Below are 18,104 nucleotides of genomic sequence, written 5' to 3' on the forward strand. Positions count from 1 at the left end.
ATTTTATTGAATGTCTAAACTCAAAGTTGACATTCAGGGTTTCTGTTATCTGATAATTGCAGGTTTAAAAAAAAAAAAAACAAAAACAAAAAAAAAACAAAAACACGAAAATCTGGTGAAAATCAACATATTTAAATGTCAAGTCAATATCCGGTGAAAATAATTCCCTCTAAGCACAATTTGCTATGGACTATCGGCTAGTCTATGCAACGAATGAAACGACTAGAGGTCAAATAATTGATTTTTAAAGGGCGTTACAATAATGATACTTTGGAGTGGAAAAAGCTGTCAGTCATTTAATCAGCCCATATCTATCTTTTCACAATTTGTTTCATTGTTGCTTCACTTTGATACAGTGGCAGCCGGACTGAATACTGTAACCTTTCTTAGCACCATATCAGCACACAGCGATGAGGGAGAGAGATCAGACAGGGTCAAACAAGTGAATCCAAACAATTCTCTTTTTTAAACCGAGCAGGTCTAATGAGGCGACAATGAGTCTGATACTCTGGAGTCAATGATTCTGGAGAAACATGTTTGATTGATGACTCTCACTCCCAGGCAGTCAAACACAGACGCCTTCAGTTTGTGGCTCGAGCTGAACCAGTCTCTGTATGTGATGATCCGGGAATGAGACTGACTCCACCTTTACACCGCTAACATGGCTAAAAGTGATATTAAATTAAAAATTATATTAATATTTGAAGTATTTATTAGCTAACAGTAAAAAAATTACCACTGATTACTGATTAACAATGTTAAACTGGACTTTAGGTTGTGCTGCAAATCAGTAAACATAACTGCTAAATTTTAATTTAATTTAGATATTTCATAAAACAGTTCCTCAGTGATTTTACTATATCATGATGTCAAGAGAACTTAAGTATTAGCACCTGATAATGATGTGCATGAAAAGATCCTCCTCTTTTCACTGTGTTGAATCATTACAAACTAAACTGTTTTTATTGTTGAGAAAACAAGCTAGGGAATTAGGACACCATGGGCTCAGACATCTTGCAATTTTTTGCTTTTACCAAGTAAACACTTAAATATGTTAATGCAAATATGTTTCCATTAGTTGCACTTCATTTCAGCTCTTTATATATAAAACTACACCTGCATATCATACGCTGCAGTTGTTACATTCCCTCTAACAGAATGACAGAGTTTAATTGTGGGGATTCTTGACATTAATGCACATAAATTAAGTTTTGACTTTAACACCCATCTGTATTAAAGTAATTGAAGAACATCAGCGTCCCCCTGGCACAGTTTATGATATCTTGTAATGGACACATTTTCAAAATGGGATAAGCCCGCTAGCTAGTTAACTCGGAAATCCAATATCAATGTCAGGTAAAGAGATAATCGGGCTGTTTCACAACACCAAATAATATTGCCTTGACAGCAAAATGTGATACAGGTTGCTCACTCGTGGCCCAATAGCCTCAATTTCTGATGACAAGGTGAGGAGGAGGACAAAGCAATGGTCAAAAAGTGGATCTCAGCTGTCCACTGGCTGGACAGTGGATGTGTCAATTGGTTTTGACTGAAATCATGCAGCTACAATTATTTACAGACTGAGTATATTAAAATCTCAGCTTAGTTCCTCTCGTTTTTAAAAGACATATTAACAACAGTAAAAGAATACTGTGAAGGCCCTTATCCTGACAGGCAGGGAGCAGTGTTGGGCTAAGAGGGACAGATGGAGTCGTTATTTCTGATTTGAAGGCAAGAGTTTGTGAAAAGAGACCATGATCAGTCAGTATATGTACTGAATGGGAGTAAAAAGTGCCGACTATTATACAGTGACAAACTCTGGCTCTAAAGCTAAGCTGGTGGTGCTGTTATCTTAACACCAAGTTGTTAGTTGGGCATGACAACTTTATTACAGCGAGCGGGAGCTGCAAGTTCATGGGCCTCTTTCTCTGTGCAAAAGGAAGTCATCCATTATGTATCACAGGCTACAGTATATTATAACATAAGCAATGTATTAATGTGGTTTGAAGTTCACTGATGGTGTGTCTTGCTGGTGCTGGGGTCTGTGAGTGGAGATGTCTTATTTTATGTTTGGCTGTGGACAAAAACACAACCAAACATTTAATGACAGTGCAACACGCAAATGGTTTATCTGGCTTACACTGTTGCTGGAAAGATAAGAAAAGGAGCATGATTTCTTTTAAAGGCAGTCTGCTAAAGGAGTGGGACTGAATGACCAGATCACATTCAATAAAGCTAGGTTGTTTTATTTATTACTTTTAATGTTTCCAACTCGCAGAATAGTACTTACACTTATGGCTCCTCTTATTATTTCTCTTACTGTAAGTTACTGCAGGATAAAGGAAATCTATCATACCAACAACAGCAAATGTCAACATTCTTGGTCAACAGTCCCATTGTTTCAGAAGACTTATGACTTACACCACTGCAGAGAGGAAAAGTGCCAACAGCACTGTATTAAGAAACAGGCCATTACTGCTGTGTTCTAACTCTACTATAGTGCTAGCATAAGCTGTGGTCTTTCCATTGTGATGAATATACAGTACATGGTTCTAGTGGAGCTGTCAAATTAAACACAGAGAACATAGCGTGACAGGCAACATCCTTTTGCCAACACTCTCAGTACCACTGAGCTCTATATTACACTGCCAGCCCCCATGGACCAGCCTATACACCACTCAGACTTTATGGGAAACTTTGCTGAACTGCAGTTTTGCCTGTGCGTATGTGTATGTGTATGTGTGTATGTGTGTGTGTGTGTGTGTGTGTGTGTGTGTGTGTGTATGTGTGTGTATGTGTGTGTGTGTGTGTGTGCGCGTGGGCACGTCCATACTGGAACAGGAGGCACTGGATCTGCCCTGTCCTCTCATTAACACTCTCCCCATGTCGGCTAATCACACTCCTGTTGTGCCACTGGTAATGTGGCTTAAATTCTTTACACTGCAAGATGATTTTCTTTACACATTCTCAACATTAAAAAGCAGACACTGGTCTGTACTGTGTTCATATTAATTAATATTCTGACACCATGCACATGACAAACATAGTAATCACCATAGTGCAGACAGATATATTAACAGTAACAAACAATGTTAAGTTCTAATTAACAATATCCTGTCAGCATACTACTTATTTTCCTTATATATGTATTATTAGTATGATTATCAGATAAACAATGTTTTAAAAATCTTAGGTTGTTGGATTTATCATCAGTTTTGCTGATATTTGCTCACAGAGCAAAATATTTTGACCTTAACACCAGCACAAATGAAAAGCCAGGATATCACAAGGTTATTACAATTCTTTCTTTGGGGCGCATGAATGTCTGTACCACATTTGATGGCAATCTATCTAACAGTTATTGAAATGTTTCAGTTTATAGCAAAGTGACAGATCAACTGACCTCGCCATCACTACAAGACCGGTATGCCTCTAGCTGAGCTAAATAAAGGAAATGCTTTTATTTCTCAAAACAGGTTAGGAAAGAGAAACTGCTACAGGATCAGTAAAATTCCAATCATTATCCATCCCTGCCACAGGAATTGAAAAACTGTGTTAGGCAATATTGTGACATTTTACAAACTAAACTATTAATTATAATAATAATTATAATAATATATAATATAACAATTATAAATAATTATAATAATAATTATATTATCTAAATTATATTTATTAACCATGACAACACTTGTTGATTCACACAATGAACCAGTATAAAACTGTATTTGCAACAGTTATGCAGCAGTAAGACACAGTGAAACCTGAGAGCACTCATCACAGTTAAAGCAGCTGAAAACAGGAGGTCTTCCTCCTCCTCCTCCACTCTGCTGTCACATGCATTCAGACTCCTGGCTCACTAATCACACTGTGATGTCCTGAACCTTTGGCGTTAAAGTTATTGCACTTTGAGCAATATTTCTTTGCAAGTCAAAGTTGGGGGTGGGTGTGTAGCTATGCGTGTGTGTGTGTGTGTGTGTGTGTGTGTGTGTGCTGGGGAGGAAAAGGGAGACATGATGAATGGTATGGTTGAAGTCTGACGCAGCAGAGGCTGGATCAATGGCGATGATACATATGCATAATGTACTATACACTTGCTGTAGCTTTCACAGCTTTCAACAGCTCTGTAATTTATCTTTAGCATGACATTAATGCAATGCTGTGATTCACCTGAGGCATGATTATGTGCAAAAGGGCCAGCATCCATTCATTATAATTATATAATCACCCTTTATTAATGAAATAATCTTTCGACTGCTTCAAGAGAAAACGGAGCAGGTTTGAGCATACGTTGGTTGTCCACTTTTGTGATACAGAAGCGCATCTTTATCAGTTTACGTCGCCTTTTTGGAAACCCTGGCACTCTGCCGCAACTAACCTCTCAGGTTACAGATCCAATCAGTAGTCGGAGAAGTGATGAGCTCAGCTGTGAGAAACACAAACTCTGCGTTATCAGATCTCCTTATTGAGCCAAAAGCCAAAAGGGTCCTGTTCAGCAGTGAAGATTTGCTATTGTTCAATACAAGCAATGCAGGGACATGCAGCAACAGTCACACGTTTATATACATTCTGTAAATAATAACAGGTGCAAATCAGGTGTTGGAGAATATCTAAGTACATTAAGTTTCTTCTGAAGAACTACTACTACTGTTGTAGGAGATAATGGTTAATACTTTTAGGGAGTATGAAAGAAGCACAAGAAGTCACAAAGCTATCAAATAACTCTGTATTATTTGTTCGTACTTGCTGGTCATACCTGAGACTCTTGAATTGACATTTTCATTTGTGAAATAATGAACCTGCCATCTGCTCTGTCAAAACTCACACAGCCATGCTTTAAATACAAATCTCTAGTGCTTGTACTTCACTCAAGTATTTCCATTTTATGCTTCTTATCTGATGGCTACATGTCAGAGGGAAAAAATGTAGTTTTTAGTTACTTGAAAGCAAAGCTATGTAACTAAAGAAGAAATAACTCATCTGTCCTCATTTTAACAAAAAAGTCAAACTTGTTCAGTCATAGATACACAGCGGTTGTGATGCTACTAATTACTTGGTCCAATATAATCAGAACTTAACATTAACTGGTGGCTAACAATTTTACAAACTAAAATGTTGACTAACTAGCTGTTTCTATGCTAAGCTGAGCTGAGCTAAGCTAACTGTGTCCATGGACCATGGCCTTTACTCACCGTACAGACTGGGGTGTTACAGTTTCTCAACTAACCGTCGACGGGAAAACATGTAAGCAAATTTCTACTAATAAATAAATACTACTACTACAAGACACCACTGAGGATAACATATATATAATAATACAATACTCTGAAAGAGGTAATTTTGCATAATGAGAGCATGTACTTTTGATGTTTAAGTACATGTTACTGATAAATAGGCCAGTTTAGTAGAATCTGTTACTTAAGTGAAATGTTCTCCACCACTGCATTAAATAAAGGTAAGTAATGTAAGATGCTCCTCAAAGTACACCTTCTGTCTATCCACAGTCTGTAATGGCCAACCAGAAACAGAGGCTTTTTCACTGACAGACAGCTTGCTTTCCATTTACCCCGACAGGTCTGCTGAGATTAAGACGAAAGAAATGAAGACGCCGTCTCCTCAAATCCATCTGCATGACTATCACACATGTCTGTGTTGGTGTGTGTGTGTGTGTATGTGTGTGTGTGTAGTGGGGGAGGGGGCTTGACAACTTGATGACCCATCCCTCTCCTTGGCAATAAAATAAAACTCATCTTACAAGCAGTTTCAGTGCTAAATGTTTACCCCCTACGACAGAGCAAGCTTAGAGAGGGAATAGATAAAAAAAGAATAACAACTCGGTTGAAATTTCCTTCATAAGTTCTCTTTCACTTAGACCATGTGTTGAGTTAAATCACACATCTAAAACCACCGGAAAAATAAACCAGATAGGCACGCTTCATCCAACATTCACAAACAGTTAGAAGAAGCACGATCATTGACCTCATTGCTGTCTGTTATTTTGGCACTTGTCCTTTGCAAATAGTGCTGCCACTGCAGCCTCACATTGATATCCACCAGCCAAAACTGAGCATAGAGCAAAACACAAAAGGAATAAGTCAAAAACCCATAAAAACTCACTATCTATAGCATACGACCATTGGACTAGACAATGACTCAATACTTTAGTGTTGTACAGTATAAGGTTTCACATTCATTACAAAACTAATTATTTACAGAAACAAAATTTAGCCTAATGTTTGACTGAAATAGTTTAAGTGCAGTTGGGATTAACGAGTGTCTGCTTCTACTGAAGTAAAAGCTTCTGCTGTGTGCCCAGAGGCCATACAGAAAACTCATTCAGCCATGTCTTTCCAACACTTACACTGACTTACTGAAGCCAGGGAAATTCCATTGCTTAGTAACTTATATAAGCAGGATAATCTTTAATGGGAATTATCTCGTAATCAGAGGCAGCTAGCATTGTTAGAGTTAATGTACTTTTTGAAGCAGAATGCTGATTTCTAGTGGTGTGATAAACCAGGCTTTTTGCGTGTCATGTGTCTCAAAAAAACAAACAAACAAAAAAAAGTTTCCAGAAGCTGCTATTGCTCAAGTTCAATGTTTATCTCAGTGAGAAATCGCAGACTTCCTGCTGGACAGTGAAACACTTATCTGGTCATTTGATGAAATATCTCTTCACAATGATTTCACACTGACTAGTTTGGAAATGTCCACAAACAAAAGACCTCCTTTCAATGTCATGATTAACAGAGCCAATTTACAAAAAGTCCAACAGGTTAGACAGGCTGAAGAAAAACTACGACGAGGAAGTTTGCAAACTGCAAACCCAAATCCAAGCTTAACAACATCCCTTAAACTCCAGCTGCAGTCATACCCATGCACTCCTTAAATCCACAGTTTTACTTCTCTGATGCTTGGAGTGGAGAAATTACTCTCAATGTACTTACACAGGAGTAGACATACAGCTAAGAACAAGGACCTCAAAGACTGACAAAATAAAGGTAAGATTGTCAGGCCTGTAATGTACAGTAGTATGTGAAAAAGACAAATATGTTTGTGTGCATGAACACATGTAAGGAGGTTAAGTTCCTCCCCTTCCAGTATGCCACAGGGGATATAATATCAGAAAAAAATATGTATTGTGGTTAATGTAGAATTGTACCATGAATTACACATATTTGTTTATTTAAAAGTCCAGTAAGTTTTTCATAAAAAGAGAAAAAGTATTCAAAGAGGTCAAAATCAACACAAGTCCATCCTTGACAGCTATAAGTTAGCTGGCATGCAGGACTGGCTCTACAAGGTTTCAGTGAGTCTTTAATGAGATGTTACTTACACAATTGTAATTTCCAAAAAGTCATACAGCATGTACGACTGGGTGTGGAGTACAGTATGTACGACTGGGTGTGGAGTCATCTGTAGAATGTATTTTCACAGTCTCATACTTCAACAGTAGTATGGCAACTTGCAAATTTCTTAACTACCCCAAGGTAAATAAGGTCCAAGTAGTCCACTCTATATATAGTATGTACGACTATCACCAATGACCAACAACAACATGTGTCTAGTGTTTTGTCAGAAAAGGTCTTAATTACCTTCCGTTAAATGTCAACTATACTTTCCCTCATCTTGGAAATGGCAATCATGGCATAACTCAGTGTCAACTCAGTGGCCACTTGTATGTCCAGTTTAAATCCTTTTGGATGCATCGCCCTCTTATGTGTCTTGTCATCTGCCTCAGTCACGTCCTTCCTTGTCATACAGACCTAGTTTTGTTGCTAATAAGCTTAGCCTCTACGTGTCTATTTTTGTCTGGATTTGTTTTTATCTCTAAATTGACCTCCTCTCTGGTTTTCCTCATAGGAGATGCATCACCCTGTTAGTGGGACAGGCTGTCATCATTTTGGTGACAAAGTCCTTGGAGAAAGACACAGTGTCAGTACAGTCATTGATACTGTTGCCTCTTGAAACACAGCCCAGTTTGTGTGGACAAAACCACCTTGAAAAGTCAAGGAGCAGTCACTGGTTCAGACCCTGAACACAGTTCTTTAAGAGCAACGCAGGTGTGCTATGATGTGGTCTGGCGATTCCACTGGGACTCCCCCTTAAGTTCCCTTGACAGAGCCATAACAGATCCCAGGAGAATCTCTTAATGGCATGCAGGGCAAGTGACGTGCTGAGACAAACTGCTCAAGGACTTTCTGGAAATTAAGGTGATTAAAACCACCTATTACAGTGCTGAGAGCACCAGCAGCAGATTGCACTTCCTGAATCATCCGGATAATTGCGGCAGAGTTGGTGTCGGCCTTAGGGTGAACATGAAAAGTGACAAATAAGTGAACACTCTGGGGGACAGAGAGAACTTAAAGATGCAGAGAAGAGTTCAATGTCAGAAGGACAAACCTGCTCCTGCACCGTGGAACTGATGAATCATCTGCTATTAATATATGGGCACACAATCTGTGATCTTATGGCCTCTTCAGAGAAACAGCATGTCCAGATTTTATTCTGAATCAGCAGTGCTTTGACACATTATGTACATTCCAGCACCTGATAAAGTTCTTTTTAGTCAAAGCCCCTTCCAAGGTGGTGGCAACATAAATCTGAGGGGCCACAAGACAATTAACAGATAAGAAAATGTTTTCTATACCTTCTTTTTAAAGAAATTTAGATTTTTTATACTTATTAATCAGTGGATTTTTGCCTCTTTAGGTTTATAAATTACTCAAATAATCACTTTTTGGTCGACTGAGTCATAACCCATACAAAGATGCAACAACCAATGGCAGGTCTATAGAGAATATTGCTTAGATAAGAAGTCACAAGTTAAAGCAATCTGGAATCGATTCTGGAGCAACTGAGAAATCAGATCTATAATACATTGCTTAATACTTACATATTGCACAGAGCTGTGACCTTGCATATTTAGCTCAGCATAGATTATCAGATAATCAGAAGATCTGATTTCAAAAACGAGACTTAAAGTGCAATAACAAAAAAACAGCTGACATTACTTTTCAAAAACAATTAGTCACGCGGTTGCCAGTTAGTCTTTCTTCTCCATCTCAGATTTTACACTGAAAGCTTCAGTGCACTGCATCAACTCAGCTTTAGAAACCTAGGGCAGTATAGCAAGCCTCTGTGTTGTAATTGAGATTCCTGTTTCAAGGGTTTTCCAATCAAATATCAGATTTATTCATAATCACATCATACACGTGTCTATCTCCTGGGCAAACTGTGGAGTTGCCTTCCAAAATAACCTGTCTTTTTAGTTTCTTCTCAGAATACTATAATCACATCACATGACTAAAAGAACATTACAAGCACTGCATGACTGGATCTGTTCAGCCAGTGTAGTCACTGAAACATACAGGCAAGAGTGATAAGCTGCTGATTATAGCAGAGACTGGATGATTGGAGGATGATCTGTGGGAGCATACTATGCTGTGGCATGTGTGACAATTCAGTGTTAACAGTGGATACCATAAATTCTGCCACTGTGTCTCTAATGGTTCTCTCTCTGTTATATTTTGCTTTCATGTCCTCAAACAGGCAATCAAGTCACAAGACCTTAACAACATTAACTACATACAAGGTGCCAAACATTCTTTGCAGTACAAGTCTGCATGCCATATGTAGCAGTTCAGTCTTGTCCAAGCAGCTGAAAGCAAAACTGCATCTCTGCTTTTGTCTCTTTTCTAATCATGGTCCCCATCAACTTCCCATTCCCACTAACTATGCATGTGAACAAGACTCTGATACCAGATGATTCTGAAAATACTCAGGGCTATCCAAATGAGAAAGGGCTTGAACGCCCCCTCATGGACCTTTCAAAACTTTTATGCACACTTTTCAGCAGTTTGCTTGAGGTAACTGCCTTACAGTTTATGGCATTCTGATGCTACAACTGGAGATGACCATTGAAAAAGTCAACAAAAGTGCTGGCAACCATATATAAAAGCAAATACTATGTCTGGTACTTTCAAGGAAGGTTGATAAGAATGAGGATGAGTTTTAATCAAACAACATTGCTGATAACTGATTTGCAATGCCACATTCCAAGGTCCACTCACATGCTTTCAGGTCAGGTTCCGCGATAAAATGATAAGTCAACAGAAAATTTTGCAGAATTTTTATATAATCTTATTTAATAGACTAAACACAGCTCATTGATTAATGGAGGAAATAAATAGCAGATTAATTGGGCTGTCATTAATGCCATTTAGGGACTAAATGGCATTAATGATTATTTCCATTGTGACTAAACCTCATTTCACAGTCTTCATTCAGCAGATGGAGATGCCTCAGGTGTCATCACATGATTGAAGGGTAGACCTTTGGTCCACAGCAAGCGGTCATATATTGAGGGAAATCTGAAGCCACATCTTAGGGTCAAGTCTTAGATGTTGGACATGAATAACTTCTTTGTTTTTCCTCTGGCAACAAACACTGCTAATATCAGACAGGATTTAATTCAGCAAATGAGCAGGAAACCCCCAGTTTTACTAAACTACATACGAAATATGAGTTTCACACTTAACGGTTCCCCAGGTTATATGGACTCACAAAGTGGTGACATCACGGCTCTTTACTTGGGGTTAGTGTGAGTAGTGCCACTGGGCCCATCAGAGTTTTACTAGCTGAGCAGTGCACTGCCCACCCATCATTCACTCACTACCTCTGCACCCACCTCATTTCTAACATCATGTCCACACTTGTACCACCTGACTCCACGTCCAGTTAGTCTCATTCTTTCCCCTTGAGTGGGGCAGTAGCCTGCAGACACAAGCCACCCCCGTGGTTCACTCTGTTGCTGGAGGAGAGAGGCACAGGGACTGCTAATGAACCCGCCTGCCATCCATGGTGTACCAAGAGCAACGGAGCATGCATCTGATTAATCTTTGTCCTAATTAGATCGAACAATTAACCTGCCTGCCACCAAGCTCCGGAGCCTGATGACTCTGCATGAGCTGCAAACCCCTCCACGTTAAACCAAAGCAGGGTGAGTGTGCCCTCACTCTGCAACTTTCTATGTTTTCAGAACAACCAATTAACGCTACCTAATAGTAGGCAGCATCCTGTGTGATATTTCGACTGACTGTGTGGCCAAGAGCTCAGATCGGTTTCTGCTTTTCATTTCAACAGCGCTATATTTCTCTGCTTTTAATTCAAAGTCAGAGAAGGCACTGATGGCTCTCGTAATAAATTATGTGCAAGAGGCAAAGCAGAAAGGGAAAAAAATCCAATCTTCATTAACATGGAGATACTCCCTGATGTGAAAAGCCTTGAGGACATATTTGTTCACTTTCAGGCTGGATGGTTTAAGCATGCACTGCCTGCTGATCTGAAATATTTGGAATGCCTCAGTTGTTACAGGCAGCATGTCCTCACAACAAAACTGGACAAGCCAAGTGCAAACACTGAGAACATGAACTTAACTCAGTTGTTATGAGTCCTATAGAAATAGGACATCAGGCAGGGAAGCAAACGGAGTTCCTCAGCCCTATGAACGCTCTGTCGAGGAAGTCTTCCTTCACGTGTACAGTTGCAACAACAACTGCTGCACAACATTCTTGCCCCCCCCTCCAAAGATCCAGCCTTTTGGATCCTCAGAAGCTGACATATATTAATCTGATGTTTTATGTAAAATACAAGCAATGAGAAAATATGGGGTCTAGTGATTTGCAAGTTTCCATGTGATTCCTCTCAGCTTTGATCTTCAGTTCAGCAAAACAATATACACACAAAAAAGCCTACACCTTTTACCTGTTCAGTTTTTACTGCTGTTATTTCGGTATGGCTATTTCACACCACAGACCCCGAGATCCATATTTTTAAGGCGCTACAAAATATATAACGTATCAAACGTCACTGTTTTAGCTGACAAGGCTGCTTTCTGACAGCAACAGCAGGATGCATCTGAGCGTTGCAAACTTCGTACAAAAACTAATCGCAAATGTCGCATATTAATTCATGTGGTGCAGCCTTCAAATCTTCGTTCTCTTATAAGTGAATCTAGTAAGGCTTAAAATTATATTTGCAAATGTAACTCATGAATGCAACGCTGTTCATGATCACTGAATACACAGTATTTTAGCGACAGAGGGCTGCGGAAATAACTTAAGATCAAAGTTTAAATATTATTCAAATAAACGACACGTAAAGAAAAAACTTGGCCGAATGTAACGGTGACACTTAATGTTTTTTTCTAGATGTTAACCCATGTTCTAATATCAAGAACACCATCCATGGAAAGAAGACACTTTAACTGAACTATTTTAATAGGGAGTTTGGTTCTACACTCAGGAGGAATGCGCTGGAGGTTGTTTCCCTGGGAAGCTGTCGTCGCCCACAAACTATAAGCTAACGGAACCGAATATTGGACTAACCTGGTTGGGAGTGGACAGTGTTACTGTCGTGTGTTGTCCCAGCATGGTGCTGTTGCATCTGGGCAGTCTGCTGTCCTTGTCCAGGCCACAGTCTCTGAGAGATTGCGTCCCTAACAACTCTCGCGCTGTTGCCCGTAACAGAAAATAGATAATCCATAACTTCACTGCTGCAAAGCCTAGCTAGGTTAGCTAAAAACAAAGCTTCTAAAGTGTTGTAAAGACCGCATTCATCACACAAAACTTAGTGTTGGCAAACAGTAACAGACTCAAACTCGTGGCATGAAAAACCTCTACACTCTACATTCCGAAACAGGAACTCTTTGAAACACGTCAACAAGTGCAGAATTTTGCCCCTAGCGGAGTCAAGCTGAGCGACACAGTTTGGCTCTCCGTAGCAGCCTACTGCCCTTTTGGCCTATATTCACAGTGCTGGCAAATAGGCCTACGTGTACATTTAAAATACTGTCCCCCATATTTGATTTCATCCGCAACAACCAGAAACTGAGAACAGTTTCGTTTAATTATTATGCAGCATCTGTCTATTATAAGAGAAACCTTTAAAACAACCCAAAAAAGAGAACAACAGTCAAGGAGTTTTTTTCATTCCTGAATACACAAAATTATTATCATTAGGCACCAAGTAACATACATAATTACACCTTACTTAAGGCCAAATTCTACATTCTCTTATAGAAATGTTTCTATAAGCTTACATTTAATTTGAAATGAATAATGAGCTGCAGAAACAGCAATGATGGGAGGCAGGCCTCTGAAAGGTTATCATAACTCAAATCATGGGAATGAAAGATGAACTTTAAAAAAGCTTTACAAATAAATAAATTATATGCATAAATATCCAACCTAGCTCAACCCAAACCGATTTCCAGGCTGTTGCTAGGATATTTCAGAGCCACTGAGTGTGAGGCTTTATAAGACCCACGAGAATGACATGCATCTGACTCCTTCCATAATAACATTCTAATAAATTGAGACTTTCACATCCTGAGCCAAAGCACACTTCTGTGCTTATATGCGACTCAAGAGGGGCATAGTGAGACGACTTGTGACATATAAGTGTCTGCTCGTCTGGTGAGGAATAGAAGGAGATGGCATTTGGGTAAATTAATGTAGAAAAGTGCAAAACCAACAGGTCAGAACAAGGATGTGATAATTTGGCAGCAGACTCAGGTAGCGAACTAGAAAGACTGACATGCCTTGTTCATTTAAGGGCAGAGCCGGGGTGAGACACAAGTGTAAAGAACTCCTGAGCTGTTTCAGATGATGAAAATGGTGGACCTGGTTTACATTTGTTCACAGACTCACATCAGAAAAGGCAAAGAGGGGAGTGTTCATTTTCAAGCTGTTATGTGAGGGGGAAGTACCTGTGCTTCTTTCACGACATCTGTAGTAGGTGGGATGAGGGTGAAGCAGCTGCAATAACTGAGCACACTGAACCACTTTGATTTGAAACCGAGTCAGGGCTGTATTCAAAACTGAACGTGCTCCATCTAATGGTTATATTTGGTAGTGCATGCTTTAAGTGTCCTCCTCAGTGATAGCTTTGAGTCAACAGCAGCAGCAATCACAATAAACAATATGGATAATCACAATCAAGTCCTTTTGAAAAAAAAGGAAGAAAGAAACACATTCTGTTTCTTTCCCTTTTACAGAAAAGATGACTACTCCTTTCCAAGCTGCTGTTCACAAGAATATAATTCAAATCTGCCTTTCATTGGTGTGAGGTGAATGCGACTTTTGTTCTGTGTTAATCAAACTGTGCAAACTGCCATTTTAAAGATTTTTGTCAACTCTGACACTGAGGTACAAGACCCTTGATGGACTTGCAGTTAGGGCAGCTTATGCTCTATGCTTCTCTTTGACCTTGTACAGGGCCCTGCTGGTACACTTGGCACACTTGGACAGTGTATTTAGACAGGTCTCAACTGGCCCAGTGCCACCCCCACAGGGCCTTGTAGCTGTGTGATATACTGTGTTGCTGTACAGCTGCCCAAAGCAGCCATCAAATCATCCATAAAATCCTCAGAGGGAGGCTGACTAGTTTCTTCCCCTGCGTTATATAGATATATTTTGCAGACTAAACAATATAGCTGAATCTAGTTATAAAGCCCAATATTCTCTGAACTCCACCACTGTCTAATTAAGCTTTAGTGTGACCAAAGAGGGAAAATTAAAGAATTCCCTCTGTGCTCATCCAAAAACATGAGCCTCATTGCATGGAAATTATGTGTTAGTTTGGTCAACTTAAGCTATCAGGTTTGATGCATTGTCTGTTTTCTGTAGTTTATAGGTGATTATAGAGACTCTCAAGCCAGTTCGTTAATAGATAATAGATTTTTTGCAAATTAGCCTGTTTGTTTATGGCGGACAGGTTATTACACAGTCTTCCGCCAAGTATTTACACTACCGTTTAATTTGTGCATATGTTCACAGTGCATGCACAATTTCAAATGCAACCCTTCCTATCATTAATTTTTTAACATGATCAGATCAGCACTTGAGAGCACAGTAATGTAGTAGTTGAGGGAACCTTTCTATTTAACAACATTAAAGTGATACAAGAACCTGTAAAAAAAAAAACCTCCTGGTGTCAGCAGCTGCCAGCAAAAGCCCTGAGAGGGTACTGTGTGTGAGGGTTTGTCATCGTCTGAGAGCGAGGCACTGGGGAGCGAGTGTTAATCTCAGCAGTTTCCTATTGAGAACCAGGTAGGCTAGAGCCTAATTCTGACAATGCTTTCATTACAGAACAACAAACACGAAAGCCACTGGGGAGCTGCCGCTTTTCTACTGTCAACGGATGGACGGAATACACAAGCATGGTTACATAAGCAGAGCTGCAGCATGCTGGTGTGAACACCAGTGTATGTGCAGTGGAATGGCGGTATTAGCATGTGTGCGCGCGCACATACACAGCACACACAGTTTCACACAAACACAATCTGCTCAATCCTCCCAGACATTTCCCGTTTACAGTGGAAATCACTATTCCATAAATGCAGCAGAGAGTTCACTTATGTGACATGAACCTGCTGGCAAGCACAAACAAGCCTTACAGTGTGTGATTATTGGGAAGACTCACTGAGGTATGTATGACAAAAGGAATGGCTGGAGATATTTTCTCAGAAGTGATGGGTCTCACAAGGCATTTCTTGGAGCATCTCTGGAGCTTGGAGCATAAATACAGAAAATAGAGCAAGCAATGTCCCGTGTTTCACGAGCGTTCTGCTCTATTATCCCACAGACTGTACAAGATGTGTAAACAAGATGACGACCAATAAAGGCAGTTAGTTGCTGGAGGAGTCAGGCTGAGGCAACCAGACAATGGCAGCAATCACAGGTGTTTAACAGCCCTTGTCAGAAAATCCCTCCCTCTCTGAGGCATTTTCATAAGAAAAGTAAAGCTTCGTCTCTCAAAAGCTGTCAAAGCTACAACAGATGAACATGTTTTTCACTCCAGCAGCAGGACTCGAATATTCATGGGAGGGAAACATGCATCAAATGTTGTGTGGCGCCTGTTAAGATAGTGACAATGCCAAGCTGAATCACCAGATCATCTGGAGGAATGAGGCTGTTTAATTACTTAACACAGAGGTTACGTAAGGCTGACTGCTGTCACTCAGACCTCGTTTATCATTTTTCTTTATACCTTGTTTATCATTTTTATTTATCCCATCTTGAAGCGTGTGTGCGCTACAGTTAAACGACTGTACCAACAATTACAGAGTGTGGCCTGATGGTCATTGTGTGATAAGTGATGTCAGAATTAATATAAAAGTCATTTGTGAGTCTGAGTATTAATGAGTCTTCAAACAGAGACGATGAGTATTACCTAAAAAAATTCAGAAAATAACTTCCAATATTATAAATATTTTGCGTTCATTAAAAATAACATTAAATGTCCTGAGAGTGAGGAGAGACACTAGTCTCATGTCGGTGCAGTTTGGAGGCAGAACCATAAGGCAATTAGCCTAGCTTAAAGACTGGAAACAGGGGTAAACAAACTAGTTAACCCTGTAGTTTTAAACAGGGATTATCTACTGCAATTTCTAAAACTAATTTACAATTTTAAGTGAGGTTGTACAGGTTGCATACACACTGTATGTTTACTGACTCACAGGTGCTCTCTCTCAGAAGATAGATGTTTGCTGGTAGCTAACTTTGCCAGCTGATGAGAGATGTGCCCACAGAAAGTTGTACAGCTCAGCACTACGTTCAAATGAATCACGTTACTGGAACTGTTACTGAAATGCTGTTGATGTGATGATGATGAAGATGATGATGTGAAGATGTGATGCATGAATGTAATTTATTTTACAGTGCTGAATTTATGAAAAAGCACTTTGTAAATGAGCTAGCTGGCTGTTGTGGTAAAATAATGTGCTTATCTAAACTAACACTCAGAAACTAAGTGAGCAAACATAATACATAAATGTTTAACTACTGGGCAGCACAGTGGTGCAGCGGTTAACACTGCCGCCTCACAGCAAGAGGGTTCCAGGTTTGAATCCCGGTCTGGGCCCTTCTATGTGGACTTTGCATGTTCTTCCTGTGCCTGCGTGGGTTTTCCGGTTCCCAATGGGATGGGCGTCACCAAAAAGGCATCTTTTGGTACAGTGTCATGGATACTGTCTGAAAGGCTCAAGACCAATGTCTGGAAGTAGACTTTTCCCTCCTAAAGTATTACTCACAACAGTACTGACATATCTACCACAACATTATCCTGTTGTGAGAAGAAAAAAACAGAATCACATCAGAGACACTGTCCTAATTTTAGAAGATGCTTGTCACAGTCAGTTGTGCTCTTTTATGCATCTGGTTTTGTCCCTCTAATTCAGGAAACCCTGGGCAAGAGTTTTTCCTCACTGGAGTCAGATTTGTGATCAAAGAAGCCAAACAAATCATCCAATAATTGCATCTTTTGTTGCTCTGAAAAATGAAAAATAAAAATAAAAATGAATAAAATGAATATAGAATAGAATATACATATTTTTCTATATATCTATCTCTATATATATAGATAGAGAGAATAAAGACCTAATGAGCCTGCTGGATGAAAAAGTGTCCACACTCAGTTAATGAGCGACGTAAATAGGCCTCCGTATTTCAGCTTAATGCCTTCATGTTAAGACTCAGCAAGAGAGACCGAAAACAAGGAGGTGATGACTGAGGTACTGTTGTACCTTCCAGTCTGTCACTGACCCGCCGCTGTAACAATTCAACCCACTGTTATTGCCTGGGCTTCTCTCTCAGGACAGTTCTACAGGGTGGCTAGTTGTGATCGATGACCGGTAGCGTCAGAGCGGGCTATCTTTCACCGCCACCTCCATTGCTCCCACTCACGGTCATCTATCCTCTGTAGATGTCTGTGCTGTCTAAGGCCGCCCCGTGAGGCTGGGTGGCTCAGACGACTGATGACCACTGGCTTAGCAGGAAGAACACATCTATTTGCAGAGCAGAGGGTCTCTCCTTCAGTTTTCTTCTTCTACCTTTATGAATGCATCTTATTCCCTAGCAAGTGTGCTGTTAATAAAGAAGAAGTGAGAAAGAGGGCAAGTGGGAAGAAAAAGCGATGGATGAGTGAGGAAGGGAAGAGGAAGGGACATGCATCAGACATGCATCAGTGCTCTCTTCATACAGGGCAATTTATTAAAAATAATAAAGCCCTGCCTTGCACTGAAGGTTGAGCCCACTATAAAC

At 39.9% G+C, this 18,104-nt stretch overlaps 1 protein-coding gene across 6 annotated transcripts in view; it reads right to left on the bottom strand.

Annotated features, from left to right (window-relative positions):
• oxr1a (oxidation resistance 1a) overlaps positions 1–18,104 on the bottom strand; it is a 149,259-nt gene that overhangs the window by 51,635 nt on the left and 79,520 nt on the right. The window contains exon 1 of one of the 6 annotated variants that reach the window (XM_046399723.1): positions 12,390–12,752. The exons of 4 other annotated variants lie outside the window; for them this stretch is intronic. In XM_046399723.1, the coding sequence (XP_046255679.1) occupies positions 12,390–12,546 (157 nt within the window). In that variant the 5' untranslated portion in view covers positions 12,547–12,752. Of the gene's footprint in view, positions 1–12,389; positions 12,753–18,104 lie in introns of those variants that run through there. One more of the 6 variants, XM_046399718.1, reaches the window with a different exon arrangement.

The sequence above is a fragment of the Scatophagus argus genome, chromosome 9, assembly GCF_020382885.2.
Source record: "Scatophagus argus isolate fScaArg1 chromosome 9, fScaArg1.pri, whole genome shotgun sequence".
In the NCBI taxonomy this organism is placed as follows: domain Eukaryota; kingdom Metazoa; phylum Chordata; class Actinopteri; family Scatophagidae; genus Scatophagus; species Scatophagus argus.